Source organism: Ursus maritimus, unplaced genomic scaffold (genome assembly GCF_017311325.1).
Source record: "Ursus maritimus isolate PB19 unplaced genomic scaffold, ASM1731132v1 scaffold_6, whole genome shotgun sequence".
NCBI lineage: Eukaryota > Metazoa > Chordata > Mammalia > Carnivora > Ursidae > Ursus > Ursus maritimus.
Window position 1 is genome coordinate 11,139,553 of NW_024426774.1, and position 22,603 is coordinate 11,162,155.

Sequence of the window (22,603 nt, forward strand, 5' to 3'; positions counted from 1 at the left end):
CAGAACTGGTGGGGCCCTTCTGGCATTTGGTTCTGATCTAACAATGCTGATCTCAGCTTATGTTAAGGCCGTCATTACGTAATATACTACTTACCCTGGTGGGGACAGTAAACTGCATTGAGTCCCCACTCAGTGTAGTATGTTGAATCCTGCCGGGGGTGAGAGAGGGAAGACACAGCCGTGGTTCTAACCCTCAGGGGCTCACAATACAGCACAACACATCACAGGTAAATAAGTAGCTGATAGAGGCAAACCACACACCATGGTATAAAGGGAAGTTGTTTCTGGTGGGGGTGCCTTAAATATTTTATAGAAGAATTTTGTCATTCTGGTAGCTGGAAGACTTCTTTAAATGGATGAAATATTTTAAAATTCAATCAGAAAACACTTAGCCAGTCCCTCATTCAGAAAACAATTCATTAAATGTACATTCCTAATGAGAATCTTTTCCTTGACTGATTACAGTGAGGATTCGAAGAATCATATTTACAATTTTATTTTCAAGTTTATCTCCTACGTGGTTGAAACTTGAAAACCAATTAATCAATTTAGTGCCATTATCCAAATGCTTACATTTAAGACATGTAAGAATTGCTCAAACAATACACTGCTGAGATCGGATTCACAGGAGGGAGCTGTAATTAATATGTGCTTATTTGAGAATGTACGAATTTATATATATATATCCAGCAAATACCTCTGTGACAGCCAAATTATGGGATCAAAGAGAGAATGACGGTCAAAGTGGAGGTGGCTGAGTTTTTCCCACGTTGACAGAGAATCCGTATTGTGGTTATGCAATCTTACGATGACGGCAGAAGGCACGTCACAAGGAGAGTGGCTGGCTACCTGCCGAGAGGGGCGCTGGAGCTTACCGTTACCAGCTGGCCCGAGACAGCACATGGGCTGCCTCCCAAGAGCCCTGGGCACGGGAGCTTGAGTTAGACATAAAAGGGCACCCAACAGGAACTGAAGGCTGAATGACATCCTGCGACTCGTAAAGGGAATAGGCTTCAGAGCTCCAAAAGAGAGAAAACTACCTCAAAGCACCGTCTCAGCACGGCTGTTCTTCAGCTGATCTATTCCAAATTATGGGCTTTTACCTCCTGATAACTTAAGCTACGTGTTCCTCAAGCACAGTCACTGACTCCGCTTCTCATAAAGAGTTTGGATAAGGGAAGGGATGCCCCCCAGGAAACCACTTGAAATAGCTGCTCACCTCTGCAGGGAGCATCTGCTTGGTGTTGTATAAAGAGCGGCAGATTTTCAAGACCTCATTCCCCAGTCCTTCCTTGTTCTCCACGGTGCACCTGGTCAGCATCACCGTCGCCAGTCTCACCCACGGATTGCTGGTTATGCTGGTTCTGAGGGAGAAAAACGCGAGGCATTGGGAAAGAATGACTGATATTGTAACAACTGGGATGCGAAATGTTAAGAAAGAGAAGAAATGGCACCTTATGAAGTAAGACGCTTTTTGGCAAACTGCAATCACAATCCAAATGATGTGTTCCTGCAAGTCCCTCTTGTAGAAAAGAGAACATCTTCCAGAGAAAAAAGAGCTTGCTGGGGCCTCAGCAGGTGCCCAGCAGCGCGGAGGCCATGGACGGACCGTCAGAGCACAGGCGGCCCAGAGGCCGGAGCTCCCGTCAGGCTCACAGGCCAGCTTCCTGGCTTCACACTTGGGTGAATCAGGGAAGTCAGTTCCACTCTCAGCCTAGACGTTCAGTGCCAGGGAAGCCATGTAACCTCTCTGGGCCTCAGTTTTTTTCATTCTGAGAAAGCAATTTAATGTTTTCCTTACAAAATTGCTTTATTCAATGAATGATGTTTGTAATTGTGCCTTCTCAACAGCAGGCACATCTCACTATTTACCACCTAAATACTGGCTTTTGTTGATCCTGTGATTAGGACGAGGACTCGGGGGCCCGGGTAGGAGTGAAGGACAGGAGGGGCAGTGCACAGCGGAGGTCAGCGTGGGAGCACAAGCAAGCACTACAGAGATCACACTGTGCCCTTCAGACAGTTTCCTTCTTTTTTTCTTTTTTTTTTAAAAGATTTTATTTATTTACTTGTCAGAGAGAGAGAGAAAGAGAGAGAACATGAGCAGGGAGAGGGCCAGAGGGAGAAGCAGGCTCCCCACTGAGCAGGGAGCCTGATACGGGACTCAATCCCAGGACCCTGGAATCATGACCTGAGCTGAAGGCAGCCATTTAACCGACTGAACCACCCAGGCGTCCCCAGTTTCCTTATTTTATAGAACTAACAGCATACCAGTTTGCTTTTTGTTTTCCTTCTCTGGATGTCACTACCCCGTGTTTCATACAAACATCACGATTTACAATTCCAGAGACAAGTTAAGGGTCCATTCATTCCATGGCCCCGGGAACAGGTTACCAATTTTATTTACAATGCTTTTTAATAATTTTACTATTTATAAGAGTCTGTGGTCTGAGCACAGCACTAGATTCTAGACACTGAACACCTAAGGTAGTTCTTCCCTTGAAAGGACTTCATTCCTTGCCCCCTAAGAAAAATGTCAAGTGTAACAATGACAAAGGGACTCACAGTACTAGCCTTTGGCAAAGGCTTTCTGTCTCAGCTCAAACTGACACTGTGTGAGGACAAAGACTATTGCTTATTTCAAGGTACGAGCAAAGCTCTGAGAGGGTCTGGAGGACTGAGGAGTCTTCTTACACTCAAGGACTCACCCTCTGCTTTTCTCTTTCAAAGTCTGAATTCCCCTCTCCTGGGTTTTTGCTAACGGGCCTCCTCATTGCAGCAGAACCACTAGCCTGCCGAACAGTGCACCCCGACGGGCCGTGTAGCTTTGACAATTATCAAAACATATTTTTCACCAGCCAGTTTCGATACACTGGATGAGAATTATAAATCTCCCATAAGTACAAATCTATTATGCTTTTCATGCATTTTCCTACAGGGGAATAAAACAAAAAAATCCACTGGCACAAAAACAGACAGAGATCAATGGAACAGAAAAGAGAACCCAGAAATGGACCCTCAACTCTATGGTCAACTAACCTTCAACAAAGCAGGAAAGAATATCCAACTTAAAAAAGATAGTCTTGTCAACAAATGGTGTTGGGAAAATTGGACAGCCACATGCAGAAGAATGAAACTGGACCATTTCCTTGTACCATACACAAAACTAGACTCAAAATGGATGAAAGACCTAAATGTGAGACAGGAATCCATCAGAATGCTAGAGGAGAACACAGGCAGCAAACTCTGTGACCTCGGCCACAGCAACTTGTTGCTGGACAAGTCTCCAAAGGCAAGGGAAACAAAGGCAAAAATGAACTATTGGGACTTAATAAGATAAAAAGGTTTTGCACAGCAAAGGAAACGGTTGACAAAACCAAAAGACAACCGACAGAGTGGGAGAAGATATTTGCAAATGTCTTATAAGATAAAGGGCTAGTATCCAAAATCTATGAAAAACTTACCAAACTCAACACCCAAAGAACAAATAATCCAATCAAGAAACGGGGAGAAGACATGAACAGACATTTCTCCAAAGACATACAGATGGCCAACAGACACATGAAAAAATGCCCAACATCACTCGGCATCAGGGAAATACAAATCAAAACCACAATGAGATACCAACTCACACCAGTTAGAATGGCTAAAATTAACAAATCAGGAAAGGACAGATGTTGGTGAGGATGCAGAGAAAGGGGAACCCTCCTACACTGTTGGTGGGAATGCAAGCTGGGGGAGCCACTGTGGAAAACAGTATGGAGGTTCCTCAAAAAGTTAAAAATAGAGCTATCCTCCGACCCAGCAGTTGCACTACTAGGTATTTACCCCAAAGATACAAGGGTAGTGATCCAAAGGGGGCACCTACACCCCAATGTTTATAGCAGCAATGTCCACAAGAGCCAAACTATGGAAAGAGCCCAGATGTCCATCGACAGATGAATGGATAAACACACACACACACACACACACACACACACACACACACACACACAAATGGAATACTACTCAGGCAGCAAAAAAGTGAAATCTTGCCATTTGCAACAATGTGGATGGAACGAGAGGGTATTATGCTAAGTAAATAAGTCAGTCAGAGAAAGACAATTATCAAATGATCTGACTCACATGTGGAATTTAAGAAACAATAGAGGATCACAGGGGAAGAGAGGAAGAAAAACAAGATGAAATCAGAGAGGGAGACAACATATAAAAGACAATCATAGGAAGGCTTGCTGGAGGGGAACAAGGTGTGGGAATGGGGTAACTGGGTGATGGATATGAAGGAGGGCATGTGATGTAATGAGCACTGGGTGTTATATAAGACCAATGAATCACTGAACTCTACCTCTGAAACTAATAATACACTATATATAATTAATTGAATTTTAATTTAAAAAAATTTAAAGAGAAAAGAAATTGAAACAGAAAATTTTAAAATATTAATTCATTAAAATAACAATAAAATGTATGACAGTCATATAAATCATACTATTAAAACATCTATATTTTACAAAACAAAACAAAAATAAATAAAATACCCAAATTCGTTCTAGTAAATTACATGAGGATCAAGCAAATTTCTTAGTTTTGAACTTTACTGTGTTAACCGGCAACATTCAATCATGTCACACTATCTTCCCTTCCTCCTGCCTTTCCTGCTCGTTCTCCCCTCCCCCTTTATGGGGGGGCATTATTCTGGAAGTGCTGAAGTCCTACATTGGATTATATGCCAACCAAAAAAAGGTACTAAAAAGTACTTTTAAGAACCAATTTCAAAAGTGTCCCATCTTAGAATCTCTTGTGGTTAAAACACCAATTTGGGCCAGGAAAAGATCTGAAACAGATAACTTTATTTGACTTAGCCTCAGATCCCCTCTTGGATGGAGACATGGCTGGTAAGAGGATTGGTAATGGTCTGTTTTTATTCTAATGATTTCATGAAGGAGTTATTTATTTATTTATTTATCAGAGAGAGGGGCGAAGACAGAGCACAAGTGGGGGTGGGGGGGGCGGCAGGCAGAGGGAGAAGCAGACTCCCCGCTGAGCAGGGAGGCGGACGCTGGATTTGATCCCAAGACCTGGGATCATGACCTGAGGTAAAGGCAGACACTTAAATGAATGAGCCACCCAGGTGTCCCTTAAAGGAAGTTTTTAAAACACAGGTTAGCATTTACAAATTTCACTTCATACTGGCTATAAAAGAATGTACCTTTAAAAAATAAGATTTTTTAAATCTATAAATGCATTACATGTTTAAAATGCAATAAATGTCTTAAGTGAAGCTGGTTTTATTTCTTGTGGGTAAGTGAGTGATTTGAAATGGTCACTGTTCTAAAAGTACAAGAAACTGTAAAACCACAGTAAACTAACCTACTAGACGGGGTTGTACTTTTTGAAAAATTCTCTTTCGACCAAGAGATCCAGTTTGAGGGCATGAGGAAATCTACAATGCAACCCTAATCATTTGCTAAAAAAGCAAAGCATTCCTGACAACCTAATTAGTGGGTCCCGCATCTACTGCACATTATCATCACAGACGAGCTGGTTAGAAACTGATTCCCAGGCCCCGTAGAGAGAGCTGGACTCAGCGAGTCAATCATGGGAGACTGCTTTTAACGAGCACTTGGGGTCCTGGGGCAGCTCTGCCAAGACAGCCGGGACCAGATGGCAATGCGGCTTCAATGCACGGTCACATGGAAAACTGAAGGTTTTATGACATGAGAGCCGGGACAGCAGCGTTTCAAACAGCGAAGGTAAGAACTTTATCTTGAAGACTACATGTCTGCACGGCATCCACGCCACAAATGATAGAGATCCAAGAAACTTTCTTCCCCCTTTCTATAGACACTTGGACACAAAACAAAAACACCATTCTCTTTGGTTTGCTTCGGAAATTCCTAACACTCTCATCCCAGGGTGAAGGTCAAGAGCCTTTGCTAGATGTTCTTTAGGAGTGCTTTAAAAATTGCTCATAGACTAATTTATCTTCAGGAAGCCCTCCTTCTATAACTTCCGAGGCCCAGAGATGTGCCCTGGCCTCGGCAGCATCGGCTTGCTGAGCACGGCAGTACAAGACGGGGCGGGGAGGGGAGGGGAGGGGGACAAGCAGGTGTTTGAAACGGCGCACGGGGGCTCCTATTTCTTGCCAACGAGGAGCAGCAGTTCATGACAGACAGCATATGTGCTCAGAGGAAAGCTGGCCACCTCTTCCAAAGGAATCCTTGGCTGACAGCACAGGGACTGCATGGCCACTGCATGCAGCCACGAGTGGCAGCTGTGAGCTCAGTGGGACATGGAGGGTGCAGGGGCGTGAAGGTGGCCAGGCGTCATTAGAGCTCCGCCTCCTCCACTTACCAGCCACGGGATGCCTGAAGTCATCTACCTTCTGAGTCTCCATTCACTCTTCTGTAAAATTTGAGAACACTGCCTTCTGGGTAGGTTTACTGAGTGAATTGATAATATATGTAAATTGCACATAACATTGTGTGTCCTCAATAAATGGGAATTATCAATTTATTCCATATGGATTCTCAAGTCAGCACTGCAAGCTGTGTTAAAAGAGACTCAAAACATTTCCTGGTGAAAATACCAGAATGAAATTATTTTGTCAATATTATAAATCAGATATTTTTTTTAAGATTGTATTTATTGGAGAGAAAGAGAGAGAGAACAAGCAGTGGGGAGGTGCAGAGGTGGGGGGGAGGGAGGGGGAGAGAGAGAGAGAGAGGGAAGCAGAGTCCCCGCTGAGCAGGGAGCCTGATGCGGGGTTGGATCCCAGGACCCTGAGATCATGACCTGAGTCGAAGTCAGACGCTTAAATGACTGAGCCACCCAGGCCCCCCAAAATCAGATGTTATGACTAAGCATGCTCTGATATTTTTGAGTAAAATATTTGCAAGGAGAAATGGAAAGAAACTACAATATTTCAAATAAACAATTTTAATTTCTGCTAAAGGCTAATACTGATTTCACATATTTCTTTTCATTGGCTCTTTTGAAGGTACTTCATTTTTAAAAATAAAGAGCAGACAAAAGAAATCTAAGTTTTTGTTTATACTTACACGGAGTCATGTCTCACAGGTGGCCAAGCTTGCAAGAGCAAAACCAAGTGCTGAAATTCCACCTCTTGGTGGCTGGATTCCAGGAGTTCCGTGAAGAGAGAGTAGCGGTTCTCTTCATTCTCAATGTCAGCTATGTCCACCTGGAAGTGGAAACACACACTTGACACTGGTGGCAAAGGTTACTTCACTGGTTTACAGAAGAATTCAAATTTGATGATTTTGATTAAACACTCTTGAAAATTTTTACTATGTGTTGAGAGGAAAGGTTCAACACCACCACCCTCAGCTCCTCCCACCCCCTCAAATCTTCAGAACGCTCTAAGCCTCACCCAGTTTCAAACACTTACATTAAAAAATTGTTTCGAACAAATTACAGGAAGGTTCTTAATGTTCTTTACAAAAATAAATTCAAACAAGTAGAGGACTGGCTTATTGGTATTTAATATGTATTATGTTAAAATACAGAATTATTGTATATGAAATTATAACAGTTCATCATACTTAACATTAGCCAATTTTTTTTCATTTAAATCATCCTAAATACATTTCTACTCTTCATTTTAGTATTATTAATGCTAAGTCTTCATATAGTCTAGAAAATTTCTCTAATTTGAAATTTAAAAATTGACTAAAGTGCAATTGTCATAGGATTTTCATTACACATCAAAATAAAGCAAAATATCATTTATTTGCATCTCCATTTCTAACACAGAAGAAGTTTCGATCAAGTAAAGACATGAATTTGTCCTCTCATTGCGTAACTGAATGATACTTCCTTTACAGGGAGGCAGTCCTGAAACAAATCCCATCTCCAGCATCTGCGGATGACGGTGTTTGCTAGGTTCCGTTAGAAAGCAGTTTTCAATATAAAGGTAGCCAACAGCTGGTTTTGCTGTTCCCTAGCCTCTCTTAACACAAAGTCTCTACATTTGGGTACATAAGATTCAGATGATGGCAGATACCTTGAAAGGATAACGAGAATGGATGGTTACCTATCCATTCGTTAAATTGTCTGTACAGATGCATGTTTCCAAAGCATTTAATTTAGTGGCCATTCTGGCTCTAATCCCAAGGAGCCACCTGAAAAAGTCATAGCATGAATTCCGCATTTTCACAACGGTTGATATGTACTATGAAATGACTGGTCATCACTATGGTAAGTCCTGCTCATTCGGCAAGCTGACAGATCCTTCAAAACCTGCTGGAAAGCCCCGCGTCATTCCTCCATGGACTAATAACCTAAGAACAGTTTATAGTTTTTGAAATAATTTCAGAATCCAGGAAGAGTTCACCGTTACAACCGTTTTGGGTGGAGAACAGCACGGGTGTTATTAACCTCCCCTTACAGATGAGGTAACAGCCTTATCTGTCCTGGTCACGCGGCCAGCAAGCGGCAGAGCCACCACGTAATTTACGTAATTACAACCAGATCAGGATGTTCTGAAAACCAGAGGACTCAGTAAGCTAGACACACTGTGAAGTATATAAACGGGTGGTCTGATTGGGAGTTTGGCAATATGTTCTTGCCTACTTATAAAGAAACATTTAAAAAAAAATCTCAAACTCAAGACATCCACCTGTTTTTACCCGGCCTCCCACCTTCAATTCCAGGCTCAGGTGCCCCGCGTCCACCACGCCACTCCTACCTCGGGAACTTTGATCTGTTTTCTCTGCCTGGCATACACTCTCTGCAGATATCTGTAGGGCTCATTTGCGTATTTCCTTCAAATTTCTCAAATGTCACCTCATCAGAGAATGTGCTGTGTAACTGCCCTCCTCGGGTTGCATTCCCCTCCACTGTCTGTCTCCCTTACCTCGTTTTATCTTCCTTCTTAGCACTTACAAGCATGTGACATATTATCCACATATTTGCTCATTGTCTTTCATCTCCTATAACAATGGAAGCTCCTTGAAAAGACTTCCGTTTGTTCACTGGTTTATCCTACTACTTCAAATAATGCCCGATGGACAGGAGATGCATAGCACTTATTGGGTGTTTGAACTGATGGATAAACAAATGAATCAGTGAAGATATTCCATCATTTACAAAATATTTTAGCACAGAATGGTGATATTAAATATTCATGGTGTGGCCATACATTTTTGGCTCTTTTGTTATTGGAGATAGATGTGAGGCTTATAAAGAAAATGCCATTGAGAAGGAAGTCACTAAGAGAGACCCTGAGGGGGGCTGTTTTTTGACATTATGTGTCGACCAGTAACGCCGTGTGGGTGGCTGTGTGATTTCAGTACAGTCCTGCTCTGAGGCTCATTTCCCTCATCGATAAAGGGGCTCCAAGAATCCCCAAAGGCTCAGAAGTTCTGAGGAGGTGCCTGATGGTCAGCAGTGGGAAAATGGCTGCTGTTTTCTGCATTAAAATCCAAGTTTTTACAGTTTATTTGAAGAAAAGGTTTTGTGTTTTGAAAATATTTAAAGACAACTGAATGATAGGTCTGTAATGTTATGAGCAGCGTTGATACTCCACTTGCTACGATTAACTCCTGCAGAACGAATAACAAGTAGTTTCTCCTTACGTGGACTGTAAGTCTACACGGGTTAGTCGACGCCTACCATGAAGCGGAAGAGATTAGAAAAAAGTGACTCTTCTTTTCAGTATCATTCGGATTTCTTTCCTTTCAAAAACTACAACAGCTTGTCAATTTTTAGGACATGAAGTGTATGCTAAGGAAGAGAAAGATCTTAAAAAAAAAACTATCAATTAAACCTTGATAAGTTTGTTTTTATATTAGTGTGCCAATAATAGTTTCCATTTTTAAAATATGTTTGGCAAGGAGTTTCTTTGTATAACACCTTCTTCATGTGCACACAGACTTTTTAAGTGTGTTTTTGTTGGGAAACACTGTTTTCTGAAAATTCATTAACCATTTCAATTATTAGTAACTTACTTTTCAGAGCATTGGCCACATGTTTAAAATAGAAATGTGAAAAATATAGCAATTTACACAATGACCTACTTTGGGTAGGCACACTTGTACACTCCCCTTCACATCATAAAGGGTTTAAATGTTTAAGTTGTTCAGCTCTTAAGAAAGTAATTTTAAATTCTCTATGCTGCAAAAGCCTCACCTTACATGAGAGAAGAAAATGGGCCTGAAAATGGACTTGAGTATGTGTTTTTTAACACTTGAGAAAGAATACACTTTGCTGGATAATCATTACATACTTTGATATATAAGGGCCAATCTAGGATTTGTGTCTACATATTAAAATATCTAAATTTATCTAAATTCACTAAGATAATATAAGCTTATCCTGTTCATCATATCCTATAAGGTTTTAAAAATAATTTCAGGTAACCAAAACTCAAAATGAATTTCTGCATAAAGAAAGATAAACATATGCAAAGGACTTGCAGCCTGAACAAAATGGCTCTGACCCTATTTTTCCCTACTCCTCCCTGCTAAGCACAACTACAAACTTTGGAAATAACGAAAGAGACAACCAAAGAGCTCCTAAAGGTGGGAGGGGGAAAGCTAACTAGCTTGGGACCCCAGGACTGGAGGCACAACATATGCACAGTGTCTGGTATCCCCTCATCCAATGGAAGAGGGGTACGTAGACTCAGTATTTTCTGACTCCTGATCAAAAGTCCAGGTGAGGTCATTTCTCATCAGAGTTCCAGAAGGAAGGGAGAAAGAAGGTGGAGTTTAAGGAGTTTTTTAAGAAATAACATTTTAAAGCTTCCCAAATTTGGTGGAAGATAATAATCTACAGATTCAAGAAGCTGAGCTAACCCCAAGCAGGGTAAACCAAAGAAATCTACGCCCAGACACATCATAATTAAACTCTTGAAAACTAAAGACAAAGAAAAAAAATCTTGAAAGCAGCCAGAGAGAGAACAATACATTCCCTATAGAGAGAACAATGATTTTAATAACAGGGCATTGCTTATCCGAAACCACAGAGGCCAGAAAGAAGTGGCACAATATTTTTCAAGTATTAAAAGAACCACCAACTATAAATTCTATATACAGTAAAACTATCCTTTAGGGAAAAAAAAGGGAAATGAAAACATTCTCAAGTAAGGAAAACTAAAAGAATCTGTTACGAACAGCCTTCGTCTTGAAGACTGACTAAAGAAACTTCTTCAAACAGAAAAGACAAGGGTTTTGGCTCAATATATTTTCATATCACGACTAGTAATGCTACTCATTCATGGCTACAAAAATTAATCTTAAGTTTTAGAAAATCATGATGTTATAAATCTGACAAAGTATCCGCAAAAAAATTAAAGAGAGAAGTATTGTTTTGAGTCAACAAAAGTGAAGGCAATGGGTCTCAAAGGCCTACAGAAGTTGTGGGAGCATCAGATCGCTATTAATACCATGGGAATTTAAATTCCCTAAAATATCTGAAAACAAGGCGCGGGCTGAACATGAATGCGGACCTAGGAAAGAATCAGGTTTTTTTTCTTTTCCAGAAAGTAGCCCAGTTCTTATTAAAATATGTCCTGACAGCATCTAAATACACTTCAAGGCAAGGGTGAGGAGTACGGAGAACTGCTATGTGCCTGAACAGCTACAAGATGAAATGCTCGTAGGACACAGTTTAGCATCAAGGAAAAATGACCTGTAGGTGGCCAGCAAATGCTTCAACATACCTCACTAAGGAGACTGTAAAATAATGATAAAGGGCAATTTGATTAAATATGCAGCTTCAAAATGGTGCTGATAAAGTCAAAGTAACGTGGAAAGACATACTTTGGAGACATTACTGGACTTTCTGAGGCTTAATTGCCTCTTCTGTAAGACGAAGATAACACATATTATATGCTAGTTGTGATTATTAAATAAGAGAATGTGAATAAGGTAGCTAGCAAAATGACTGGCAGATGGTAGGACATAATAAATGACAGGTATTATTTATGTTACAGCTACATATAAAAAAACAGAGAGCTGGATATGTGCTGTGATTTCTTCTAATAAGAATTAGGTCTGTAGATGAGACAGGACAGAAAAAGAATACAAAGAAATGTGGCTGTTTTAGGATAATGGAATCATGGGTTAATGTTCATCTCTTGTTAAAGGCTCGTTTATCTGTACAATACAGGATTTGGAATGGCTCCATAGCATGCCTTCTATGATGAGTGAAAAAATCAGCAATTTCTCACAAGTTTTTCTTCTAAGTTTTGTTTGATTCTACCCTTTTCTCCAGCGAAAGAGAAAGTAACATACGCCTCTGTCTCCTTCCCAGTGAGCAGGGGGGTGAAAAGGTCCAATATTTTACAGGCACCCTACAGTTAGTGACGATTCCACACAGACACCTCTAACTAAACATCATAGGATTTTAAAGGGCAAAATTCAAATGCGACTCAAACATAAAGATATTTCTTTCCGTTTTGTCTCTGAAAGCGACGCTTCTGTCCTCACTGAATTAGGGGACTTTAGCCCTTGCTGTAAGTCAACTCGTCAAGTAGCTGCAGCCTCCTTATCAGAGAGTCGCTGTCCTTGAAAACGTGGACCGAGTCACCTATTCTCTGATGAAAACAGTTTTCACCTGGAATTTCTCTGTGGCCGCTGACAGCGAACATGGCTACCCTACACTGAGGATTCCTCCTGAAAGCCGCACCTTCCAGAGGCCCCGGCCATGCCGCTTAGTTGACCTTCAGGTATTTGTGAATACAAAATAGATATTAATGCACATGCACATACTTCATGAATGGAACATAATTACCATCATGTAGAGAATGATTCTTGAGGTAGTCATTATGAATCACCATATCCCTACCTTCCACAGGAGCTGATGAGCTGTTACAACGCCTCTATGATTTATGCAATTTGGGGGGTAAATCTGAAATTCTTTCCAAACAAAAAGTTCAAAGAAAAACCTGAAAAGTCATCCCCACCTACTTCCTAGGCTCACCACACTCCAACATCCAAACGCTCGGATGTTTCCCGCCTCTTCCCTGTCATCCTTCGGCTTTTCTCTCTAATCCTGACAAGGAACGAAGAGACAGCACTGCTATAGGAGAGGTTAGGGGCATGCCTAGCGTGGCTGCTGACGTTCTCACGCCTCTGGGCGTGAGGCCCTGGATGTGATTCTCTCACTACAAACAGAGCCCCAGTGGGTCCCGAGCTGACCTGACCCTGGGAGGAGGGCGGTGGGATGGAGGACGCAGTCACCGGTGACATATACTAAACTCAGTGTGCATCTGGGAAGAGGTCGCTGTGACCTGGGACATAGAGAAGGCTATGAAGAAAGTCTGCCTAGTGAAGGGGATAAGTAGAACCTCCCTATCTCACCACACAGCCCCCGGCCCCCAAAAGTGTTGTTTAGATGTAAAACATCGCCCTGAACTTAGTGTCTTTCTCCACAAAACTAGTTTGTCCTCTTCTCTTTCCTAGTGCCTTTTCATCCTTGGCAACTTAGGCAAACATCAGAGGGACACCAAACGTGTTTCTTGTCCCCCCGTGTCTAAGCAGTCCCCCAGCCCCTGGTAGTAACCCCTTCAGCTTTCTTTACCCTCCTCTATCTTCACGGTGGTACCAAGTTCAAGGCCAAATTCGGGCCACTTGACCACTGCCACTGATTGGCACCACTCCAGCCCACTGCTCATGCAGAGGTCAGAGGGCTTCTCCTAAAACACATATCTGATCACGTTGCTTCTTGGGCACCCCTCTTCCATGGGGGCTTAGCACCGTCAAGGTGAAACCTGTGCGGGACACTGGAAGTAGTCTGGCCGGCTTCTTTCCGGTTTCATCTCTTGCCTTTGCTCCATACATCCAGCTGTGCTGAACTCAGTTCAAGACTCGTCTCCTCGGGGCAGGCTTTCCTCACTGCCTCCAGACACGATGGCTACGGGCCCTCCCTTGAGCCCAGCACTGTGCAGACATCTCCACAGCACTTACAGTCTTCAGGGAATTTGCTTCTTTGCTTTATACCTATGTGCTCCACTGGATCGGAGTCCCCACACCAACAGGGCCCACTTCCCTGGGCTGGAGTCAGAGATTTACGTGCATTACCCCACTGTGAGAGGCTTAGTGACATCTCCAAGGTTGAAGAGCGAATGAGTGGTAATCCTGGGATCTGAACGCAGTTGTGTAAAGAGCCCAAACACTTCACTGCTGATGGCCTGGTCTCTTTGTCTAGCCCAGAGTACAGTACAGTGAATGGTGCATAATCTGTGCTTGAAGGATCTTCAACGAACAGTTCACATACAACAGTTATTAGGCGTGGCACTTTTCAGGACATTCTGATTCAGCGGCAGTGAACATACACAGTGCTCTGTACTGAGACGGTGAAAAATGCTAAGAGATGAAGCAATGCTTTCTGTTTTCTGAATCAGACTCCTCATTCCTCATGCCCAGTCATGTGCAATCCAGGCAAAGTCACAGTAGCAAGAGGAGAAGGTGAGCAGAGCATGCTTTATGTAGTTCACGGATACCCAAACCTTCGTGCTGAATATCTTTCCCTGGCAGACGGGACGAAGTGTGGTATAGGGCCAAGAACACAGGCTTTGAGATCAGACAGAACTGGGCTTGAACTCCAGTTTACAAGCTGGGTGGCTTTAATAGGTTATGTGACCTCATCTCACACAGAGAATGGTAATGACTTAGCAAGGATGTTCTAAAGATGACACATATTGCATGGTGCACTGGGTGTTATACGCAAGTAATGAATCATGGAACTTTACATCAAAAACCTGGGATGTACTGTATGGTGACTAATATAACATAATAAAAAATTATTATAAAAAAATAAAGATGACATGGTAATGTGCACTTCATGTACAATCCACAGTCCCCTCTTCCCCCCATGATACCCACGACAAGAGGGAATATCCTCAAAGGAAAAAAATCCTTATTCATAAAGAAGGGCCTTCCCAGGTTTCCAAATATTTGCAGAACCCAGTAGCACGGATGCTCCCTTAACTTGAAGCATTTTAGGAGAAAAGGCACATTGAGCTCTACTAGAATATTTCAGATCTCTTGCTTATGTCCAGACAAACATGCTTGTGACTCGCTTGCTTCCATTTGAGAAGCAACTGGCTGGCCAGGAATCACTGTCAGCAAAGTACAGCAAATTAGTAAAAAACAGTATCAATCTACAAGCACCAGGCCACTCTGCAAGGAAACCTTTTCACTATTCCAAGCAAATTATTTTTCCTTGCATTTAAGTGGGAAGCAGCTTGGTCTAATCCTTCCCCACTCGTGGCAAGAACAGCCGATTGAAACTCAGGGGTCCTGGCCTTGCCATTTTAAAGGTGACCTTAGATAAGTTTTTAAAAATTAAATATTCATTTATTCAACAACTATTTACCGAGAGTGTCTGTAGGATCCCTGTTCTCATGTTATTTATATTCTAAAGGAAGAAGACAGACATCATATAATAGACAGATAGAAGGACCGGCAGGGAGAATTTAGCAGATAGTGATGGTTACAAGAAAATTAAAGAGTTTATGATACAGATTGTGACTAGGGACCTACTTTAGGATGCAGTCATTTTAGAAACGGTGACATTTAAGCTAAAATCAGAGGAAGTAACTTCTTTCTGGACATCATGTCCTTTTCTATAAAATGTGACTATGGAACTGGCAGGCTTTCAAAAGTCTCCTCCGGTTCCAGGAATCGGTTTCCACGGCTATTAAAGATCTATTACATGTATGGATAATTCATATGTGTGGGATATATGTGTGTAGGCACACATATTTTTAACATCAAATATGACCCTATGCTTGATTAAGCAAATCATTTACGGCAGTGAATCTTAGCTTTGAAGACATTTAAGGTAACAGCAAATTCTTCATAAGAAACTAAATCTAGCTCTGCATACTGTTCACTTTCTGAGCTCTGATAAAGAAGTGTGTATTTTGTTAATGTTTTGGGAAATGAAGCTAAACTGGCCTCTGACCAGAAGACTTAATATGTCCTTGCATGTTTCAAAGTAGGCAAAATGCATGAATTTGTAATAAGATTAGAAGTTTTCTTAAACTGGGTCGCCTGGGTGGCTCAGTTGGTTCAGCTTGCGTCTTTTGATCTCAGCTCAGGTCCTGACCTCAGGGTTGTGAGTTCAAGTCCCCTGCGTTGGGCTCCATGCTGGGCATGCAGCCTACTTAAAAAAAAATAATAAGCTTTCTTAAACTAATTTTTTCAGGTGATCACTTATGACCACAAATCCAGACAGAGTGAAATTTAAAAGGTGCAACTCTAAGCCACATGTCCCTTTTTATACAAATACAGAAAAAACAATAAGGGGAAGGAATATGGAATTTTTTGAGGAAACATCAGTATTTTGGCCTATATTTTTCATGCACCAGTTAACTAGAAAATTACAAAACCTGAAAAACTCAGATAAATTGTACAAAGGGAATGAACACCGTACATTCATCCTTCCCTGCCATACCTTCTCTCCCTCCCTTCTCCCGTCCTCCATGCCAGGGCACTTTTCTGGAATGGGGAGGAAGGCCTCTCAAGCAGTTGAAAAACGAGGGCCTCTGAATTTTTAATTCTGTTAACTAATCATTAGAAAACTAGGAATTGCTGTCTGAGAACCAGAGAGGTAGCAGGCTCCACAGACTCTGTGTTTAATTTTGCAGGAGCTGGCTGGTTTCCCAGCAACACGTTGATTTGTGGGGCCACTACTTTGGGCACCTCGAGGATAATTAAATATTAAGTCCCTCTTTGATGTATGCAAAGTCTGCCTAAGAGGATTACCAGCCATGGCAAAGGTAGCAGTCCTACATTTTCTGGTAATTGAACATTGCAATATTATTATCTATTCTTATCTTCGCTCGGTAAGAATCTGTCTCTACCCTTAATATTACCTTTGAGAATGAAGAAAGGGATAGGGAACAGAGAAAATGTGTGCCCATGCAGTCAACATTTTGGGGTCTTCTAGGTGTCTGGGATAGAGAGATGAGGAAGAGTTTAGTGGGTGTGGAAGAAATGACAGTGAGCGAACCACGCTCTATCTCCCCTAGTTCAAGGTTCCACTCTGCACACCGAGTAGACAAGGCTCACAGTTTAGGAATCTTCTCTAAGGCAATAAAGCAACAGAGGAGGGTGGGTGGCCAAGACCTATGCTTACAAAGGATTTACTCACCGGGCCCTGATCTTTCTACTGCTCTAGAGAAAGGTAACACAGGCTTTTAAAAACAATAATGGAGAGGACCTCCAATGTAAACTCTGGGCACAGCTCTGTAACGTTCTAGAATTTGCTGCTGTCTCCACTGTGAAGCCACAAGTTTTCTGCATTCATTTTCCATGTAGCGAACAGTTATTTACAGTTATAGGCAGAATTCCCTGACCAAATTCACTTGCCCTCCAAAACAGATTTGAATCAGCAATGCCAGGCTGACATAGAATACTTCATTTTTACAGGAGGAGGAGGAGGAGACGCTCACTGACTTAATTTATTTGGGGAGGAAGACTATAGATGAACGGCATAATTAAGCCATGAGGATAGTTTCTGTATTTCCACTACCAACTACTTGAAGAAACGCAGCTCGTTAGCTTCCAAGAACAGGGAAACTGCTCTGTTATAAGGATAAAGGAAAAGGGGGGAGAACATAGAAAGAGTAAGGGGGTATGATGAATTTTACTTGAGTCAGAGGGGTTGGGAGAGATGTTTTCGAAGGGCCTGAAAAAGCAGGGACAAGAGCATCTACACACAGACAGCAAAGGAGAGAAGCCAGACTCTGCTCGGTGAGATAGTCAGTCAGTACAGAAAAGTACACAGAAAAGGAATCTTAACAAAGGCTAAGCTCCCTTAGATCCTGTTTTTGGAATAAGCGTCACTATAAAGAAATTAAAATCTCAGAAATATCCAGAAATCACCAGAATCCTACAAACATTGGAACTTGTTGTTTAGGTAATTGGAAAGTGAAGGAAAGCTTAAAAGAAGAAGGAAAGCATGGTTATATTCATGCTATTTCTGAAGCATTTTGCCCCAAATATCAAAGCATCTGTTCTACTGTTTCGACGTGACAGAGAAGATGGATGTTTTCCCCTTTCCCTGGTCTGCACATTGTTTTGTAATACTGTTGGCATAGAGGTCGGACATAACATGAAGCGAGGCTCCAACCGGAGAAGGCGGCCTCACGGTCCCACCCAGGTCCAGCCACCAACGGAGAGGAAACTGAGCAAGGTTGAGAACTTGGAAACTGGAGGTTGTGTCAGAAAAGCACCTAAGAGTAGAAGCGTTCATTTGTTTCAGAATGAGTCACAGTCCAAGATCCCATGTGGCAAACATAACACGACCTAATTCTGAACTTACCTTGGAGACGTTACACGAACCTTCCTGTCATTAAAACCAGTATACGTCCAACGTCAACTACGCCAGAGACCTGGAATATACTTTATCGTCTATTGTATTTGTGTTCATACACTGCTCTTTAAAAAGACTGTTAGTGATCTCTTCGAGGCAAAATGTTGAGACTAAATATGTTGGTAAGGTCATGGGGCTTCAGAAAGAGTATTACTCAGATAACAGTGACTTTTAAAATACAATCCATTTCAGCAACTTGGCAAGATTACAGAATCTCTGATAAGTCCATCTTTTTTGCATCTCAAATTCTCTAACTCTAAAGAATAGATAATAGTATTTACCTCTTTCCCTCCTATAGGGAAATAAAGAACATATAAGATAATAATTATGAAGATGTTCTGAGAGGAGTCTCAAGATATTAATATCTGATTCATTGTTAAAAAAAAAGAAATGCATTGTTCTTTCAGTGTAGTAAAAAGGACATAAATATTAATTACAGAGCAAAGCTTTAAAATTAGAAGGTGAATTGAGTTGCAGTCAGACTTCCAGGAAACTCTCTTGCAGAGCAGATTATGCAGGAAGCTGTATCTTATTGGCATATGGTCTACCATGCAGGCTAACGCACTTGACTGAGATGACTGATCCTTATATCCTATGTTTTTTAGGATGCATCAATTTAGAGTTCGAGCCAAACTTCAATGGCCACCGTATTTCTTTGATTTAGGAATCAGCATTCCCATTTACTCAATCAACAAGTATCTGAGTTCAGAGTATGTGCACAGAATACTTAAGGGAATTCAAAAGATAATAATACATCCTCCAGGGTTTCTGAGTTTCCACAGTAGTGGAGAGACAAGACTTAAATAGTAATGATGATGATGATGATGATGATAATGATAATAATAATACATGATACATAATTAAAGCTGGAATGTGTGGAATTCAAAGTTAAGTTTGAAATGGTCAGAGAAGGTTCCAGAGAGATGACGGACTGAGTGAGTCTTGAAGGATGGGATGGAGAAAATGAGATCTTGTGTGTGTGCAACATTATCGATCTAGGTACAGGAGAGAGAGGAGGGCACCTGCCTGCCTGGGCAGAGTATGAAAAAAATGAATTAGCTAAACTGCACACCGCATTTCCATTTCCATTTGCATTTCTCCAGGGACAGGGAGAGCTGCGATAATTAACTGATACTGTGGAGAATCCTGACTATATCTACGAAGAGAAAAACGCTCCACACATGGGAGGTGAAAGAGACATCACCTCCAGTGCACATGCATATTCACACAGAAGGACAAATCCAAACCAATGCTGTTGTACATATTTAACTACTAAACAGCTGGACTGAGCAACATAGTGGAAAGTTGGAATCACCAACCTGATTATTCACCATATTATTATAAGTGATCAAGAAATAACCTCCAATTATTTTTAATAGGGAAAATATTCAGTAACTAGTCAGATGCTCGCTTACCTGTCTCTGGGGCCACGTGGCTTTGAGAATGGTTTCTGTTCTAAAGAACACAAGGAGCTTGCCATCCTCCTCTGTCAGGTTAAAGGACTGTCCCAAAATCTGCAGCACCTGAATGCGGGGTCTCACGGGCCAGGCGTCATCAGCACAGAAGGGCCGCAGCCACTCCAGCAGGTCCTCGGAGGAAACTAGGTCTTCTCTGAAGGGCAAAAGCAACGGTTAGGTAGAAACTCTTTAAGTCTTTAAAAAAAGAAAAAATCCCAGTAATCAAATGTGGTGATTGACCCAAAGACTTGTTTGTTGGGTAACATTACTTTCTTTGTTCCTATTGAGAAGAAAAATTTAGATTTTAAATGGCACAAGGCAACCATATTAGGTATTTTAAAACTATGTAAGATGAATGTAATTTTTTTAATAATATTTTTTTATTATATTATGTTAGTCACCATACAGTACATCCCTGGTTTTTCATGAAAAGTTCCATGATTCATTAGTTGTGTATAACACCCAGTGCACCATGCAATATGTGCCCTCCTTACTACCCATCACCAGCCTATCCCATTCCCCCACCCCCCTCCCCTCTGAAGCCCTCAGTTTGTTTACCAGAGTCCATAATCTCTCATGCTTCAATGTAATTTTTAAGCAGTATCATATTGAGTTACATAAAGCAGATGAAAAATAATCAATATATTCTTAGCTACTCTATGTCTCAGGCAAAGTTTAATAAGAAGTACGGTTTATTTCGGTTAATGATACACAGAGAGCCAGGAATCATTCTAAGTTTTATATAAACTATTAATAGTTGACAGTAACTATGCAAAGTAGATATTATAAATTCCATTTTATTTTAAATTTTTTTCCAGTTGTAGAGAAAACTAACATATAACATTGTGTAAATTTAAGGTGCATAACTTAATGATTTGATGTACGTATATATCATGGAATAGTTACTAATAAGTTTAGTTAACACCCATTAGCTGACATAGTTACAACATTTTTTTTCTTGAGATTAGAATTTTTAAGTTCTACTCTCTTAGTAACCTTCAAATAGATAATACTATTAACTACAGTCCTTATGCTGTACATGTAAATTCCTTTTTATAGATGAGGAAACAGGCTTCAAGGAAGGAATATGATATACCCACAGGTCTCTAGAATAGTGCAACACAACTCCCAACTCCACGTTCTTTCTACCACTATTCTCTGTGATAGAATTTCAATATGGGGTTAGAGCATTGGGTTTCATACTACCCTAAAGATAAGATACGAATGCCTGGTTATTAAAGAACTGTGACGTCTAAAAGGCTTCAGAGAAGAAAATATTTGTGCACCTGTCCGGCGCTAGAATCTCTTCCCTTGTAATCCCAAATGGGCCCTCTCAGGAAAGCATGGTGTGATGATGGTCTGACGATGGTTTGATGATGATGTCAATGGATTACTACTGATCACTGTTAAGAGGTCTTCGATAGATACCTCACTTGCACAAGGCCCTGGGGAGCAGTGCTAAAGCACTGAATCATGTACATTTTGCTGTAACCACATACTTCTGAGGCTTCCAGCAATAAATCACCTAGACCAAGTTCCAAATTCTATGATCTAACAAAACCACAGGAAATTTTTAAATTTTGACAATTATCATTGAGTGTTTCTGTTAGTATGCAATCTATAATATACTTGTCAATACCATTTCATGGAAATTCAGATTAAAAAGACAATTCAGTATTTGTATTTCAGAATAAAAGAAATGATTAAACGCCATGGATAACTGGCTCAAGCATTTTCTCAATCTACGAAGTCATTTGTTAGCTTTACCTATGTGTGTCCTTGACATGTATCAAAAATGGCAAAACTGGGGTGCAAGAAAAGGAGACCACCACCAAGAATTCCTGGAAATCTATGTGGGAAAGTAAGCAGACAGTGCCATGCAGAGGAAAAGCATTCTGGGCGAATGTGATGGAACTGTGAACCCTGGCCCCAGATAAAAATCACGAATGTCATCATACCCTTTTTATAGTTAAGTAGACATAGGTCCTGAAAGTGTGTTCCTTGCGTCTGTGAAACCAGGATAATGTATATAAAGTACTTAGCCACAGTACATAACACAGAGGAAGTACTTAACAAGTAATAGCCATTGTCTGCATAATGATCATTATGATTATTACTGGTATTACCAAAGCACCAGTTTGTGCTTGATACAGGGATGAAAATCATAGGATTCCTGCCTTCGAAGAACTCATAACGGTACAGAGTGTTTTAAAAGTGACTATTATTCAAATTACTAATGTATGTAAATATGAATAATCATTTTGGAGGAAGAGTGAGTAGAATCAGGGAAGGCTTCACAGAGGATGTGGCATTTGCACAGGATCATAAAGGACAAAAGGGATGTATGTACATGGAAAGGTGGGGAAAAAACAGTCCAGACAAAGAGGAGAGCAAGAAGAAAACTCCAAAGACTCGAAAAGACGGAGCATGTTCAGGGAGTGATGAAAGCACAGATGTCCAGCTGGGAGACGAGAGGGGGGGGCTAGGGTAGCCAGCAGAGCTCTGCTCACCCGGACGGCCAAGAGCACACGCCTTCGGCTGCAAAGGCGGCTTCGTGCTTTGAAAGCACAGGCTCTGCAGCAACCAGAGTTACCTCTTCCTGACACCGTGACGCTGACCAAGAAGCCACTTAATGGTCCTGAGCCCCAGTTCTCCTCATTTGTACACTGGACTTGGATACCACCCGCTTACTCATGAAGCTTTTGAGAATGAAACAAATACATAAATAATAAATTTAAAGCATATATTAAGAGACATATAACTAAGTGCTTCAATTAGTGGCAACCATTATTATTGAG

At 41.2% G+C, this 22,603-nt stretch overlaps 1 protein-coding gene across 1 annotated transcript in view; it reads right to left on the minus strand.

The window, feature by feature from the left end:
• NBAS (NBAS subunit of NRZ tethering complex) overlaps window positions 1-22,603 on the minus strand; it is a 338,079-nt gene that overhangs the window by 18,909 nt on the left and 296,567 nt on the right. The window contains exons 48-50 of the mRNA XM_040622888.1: window positions 19,764-19,959; window positions 7,062-7,201; window positions 1,220-1,364 (exon numbers count right to left, since the gene is read on the minus strand). Coding sequence (XP_040478822.1) covers window positions 1,220-1,364; window positions 7,062-7,201; window positions 19,764-19,959 — 481 coding nt within the window. The remainder of the gene's footprint in view (window positions 1-1,219; window positions 1,365-7,061; window positions 7,202-19,763; window positions 19,960-22,603) is intronic.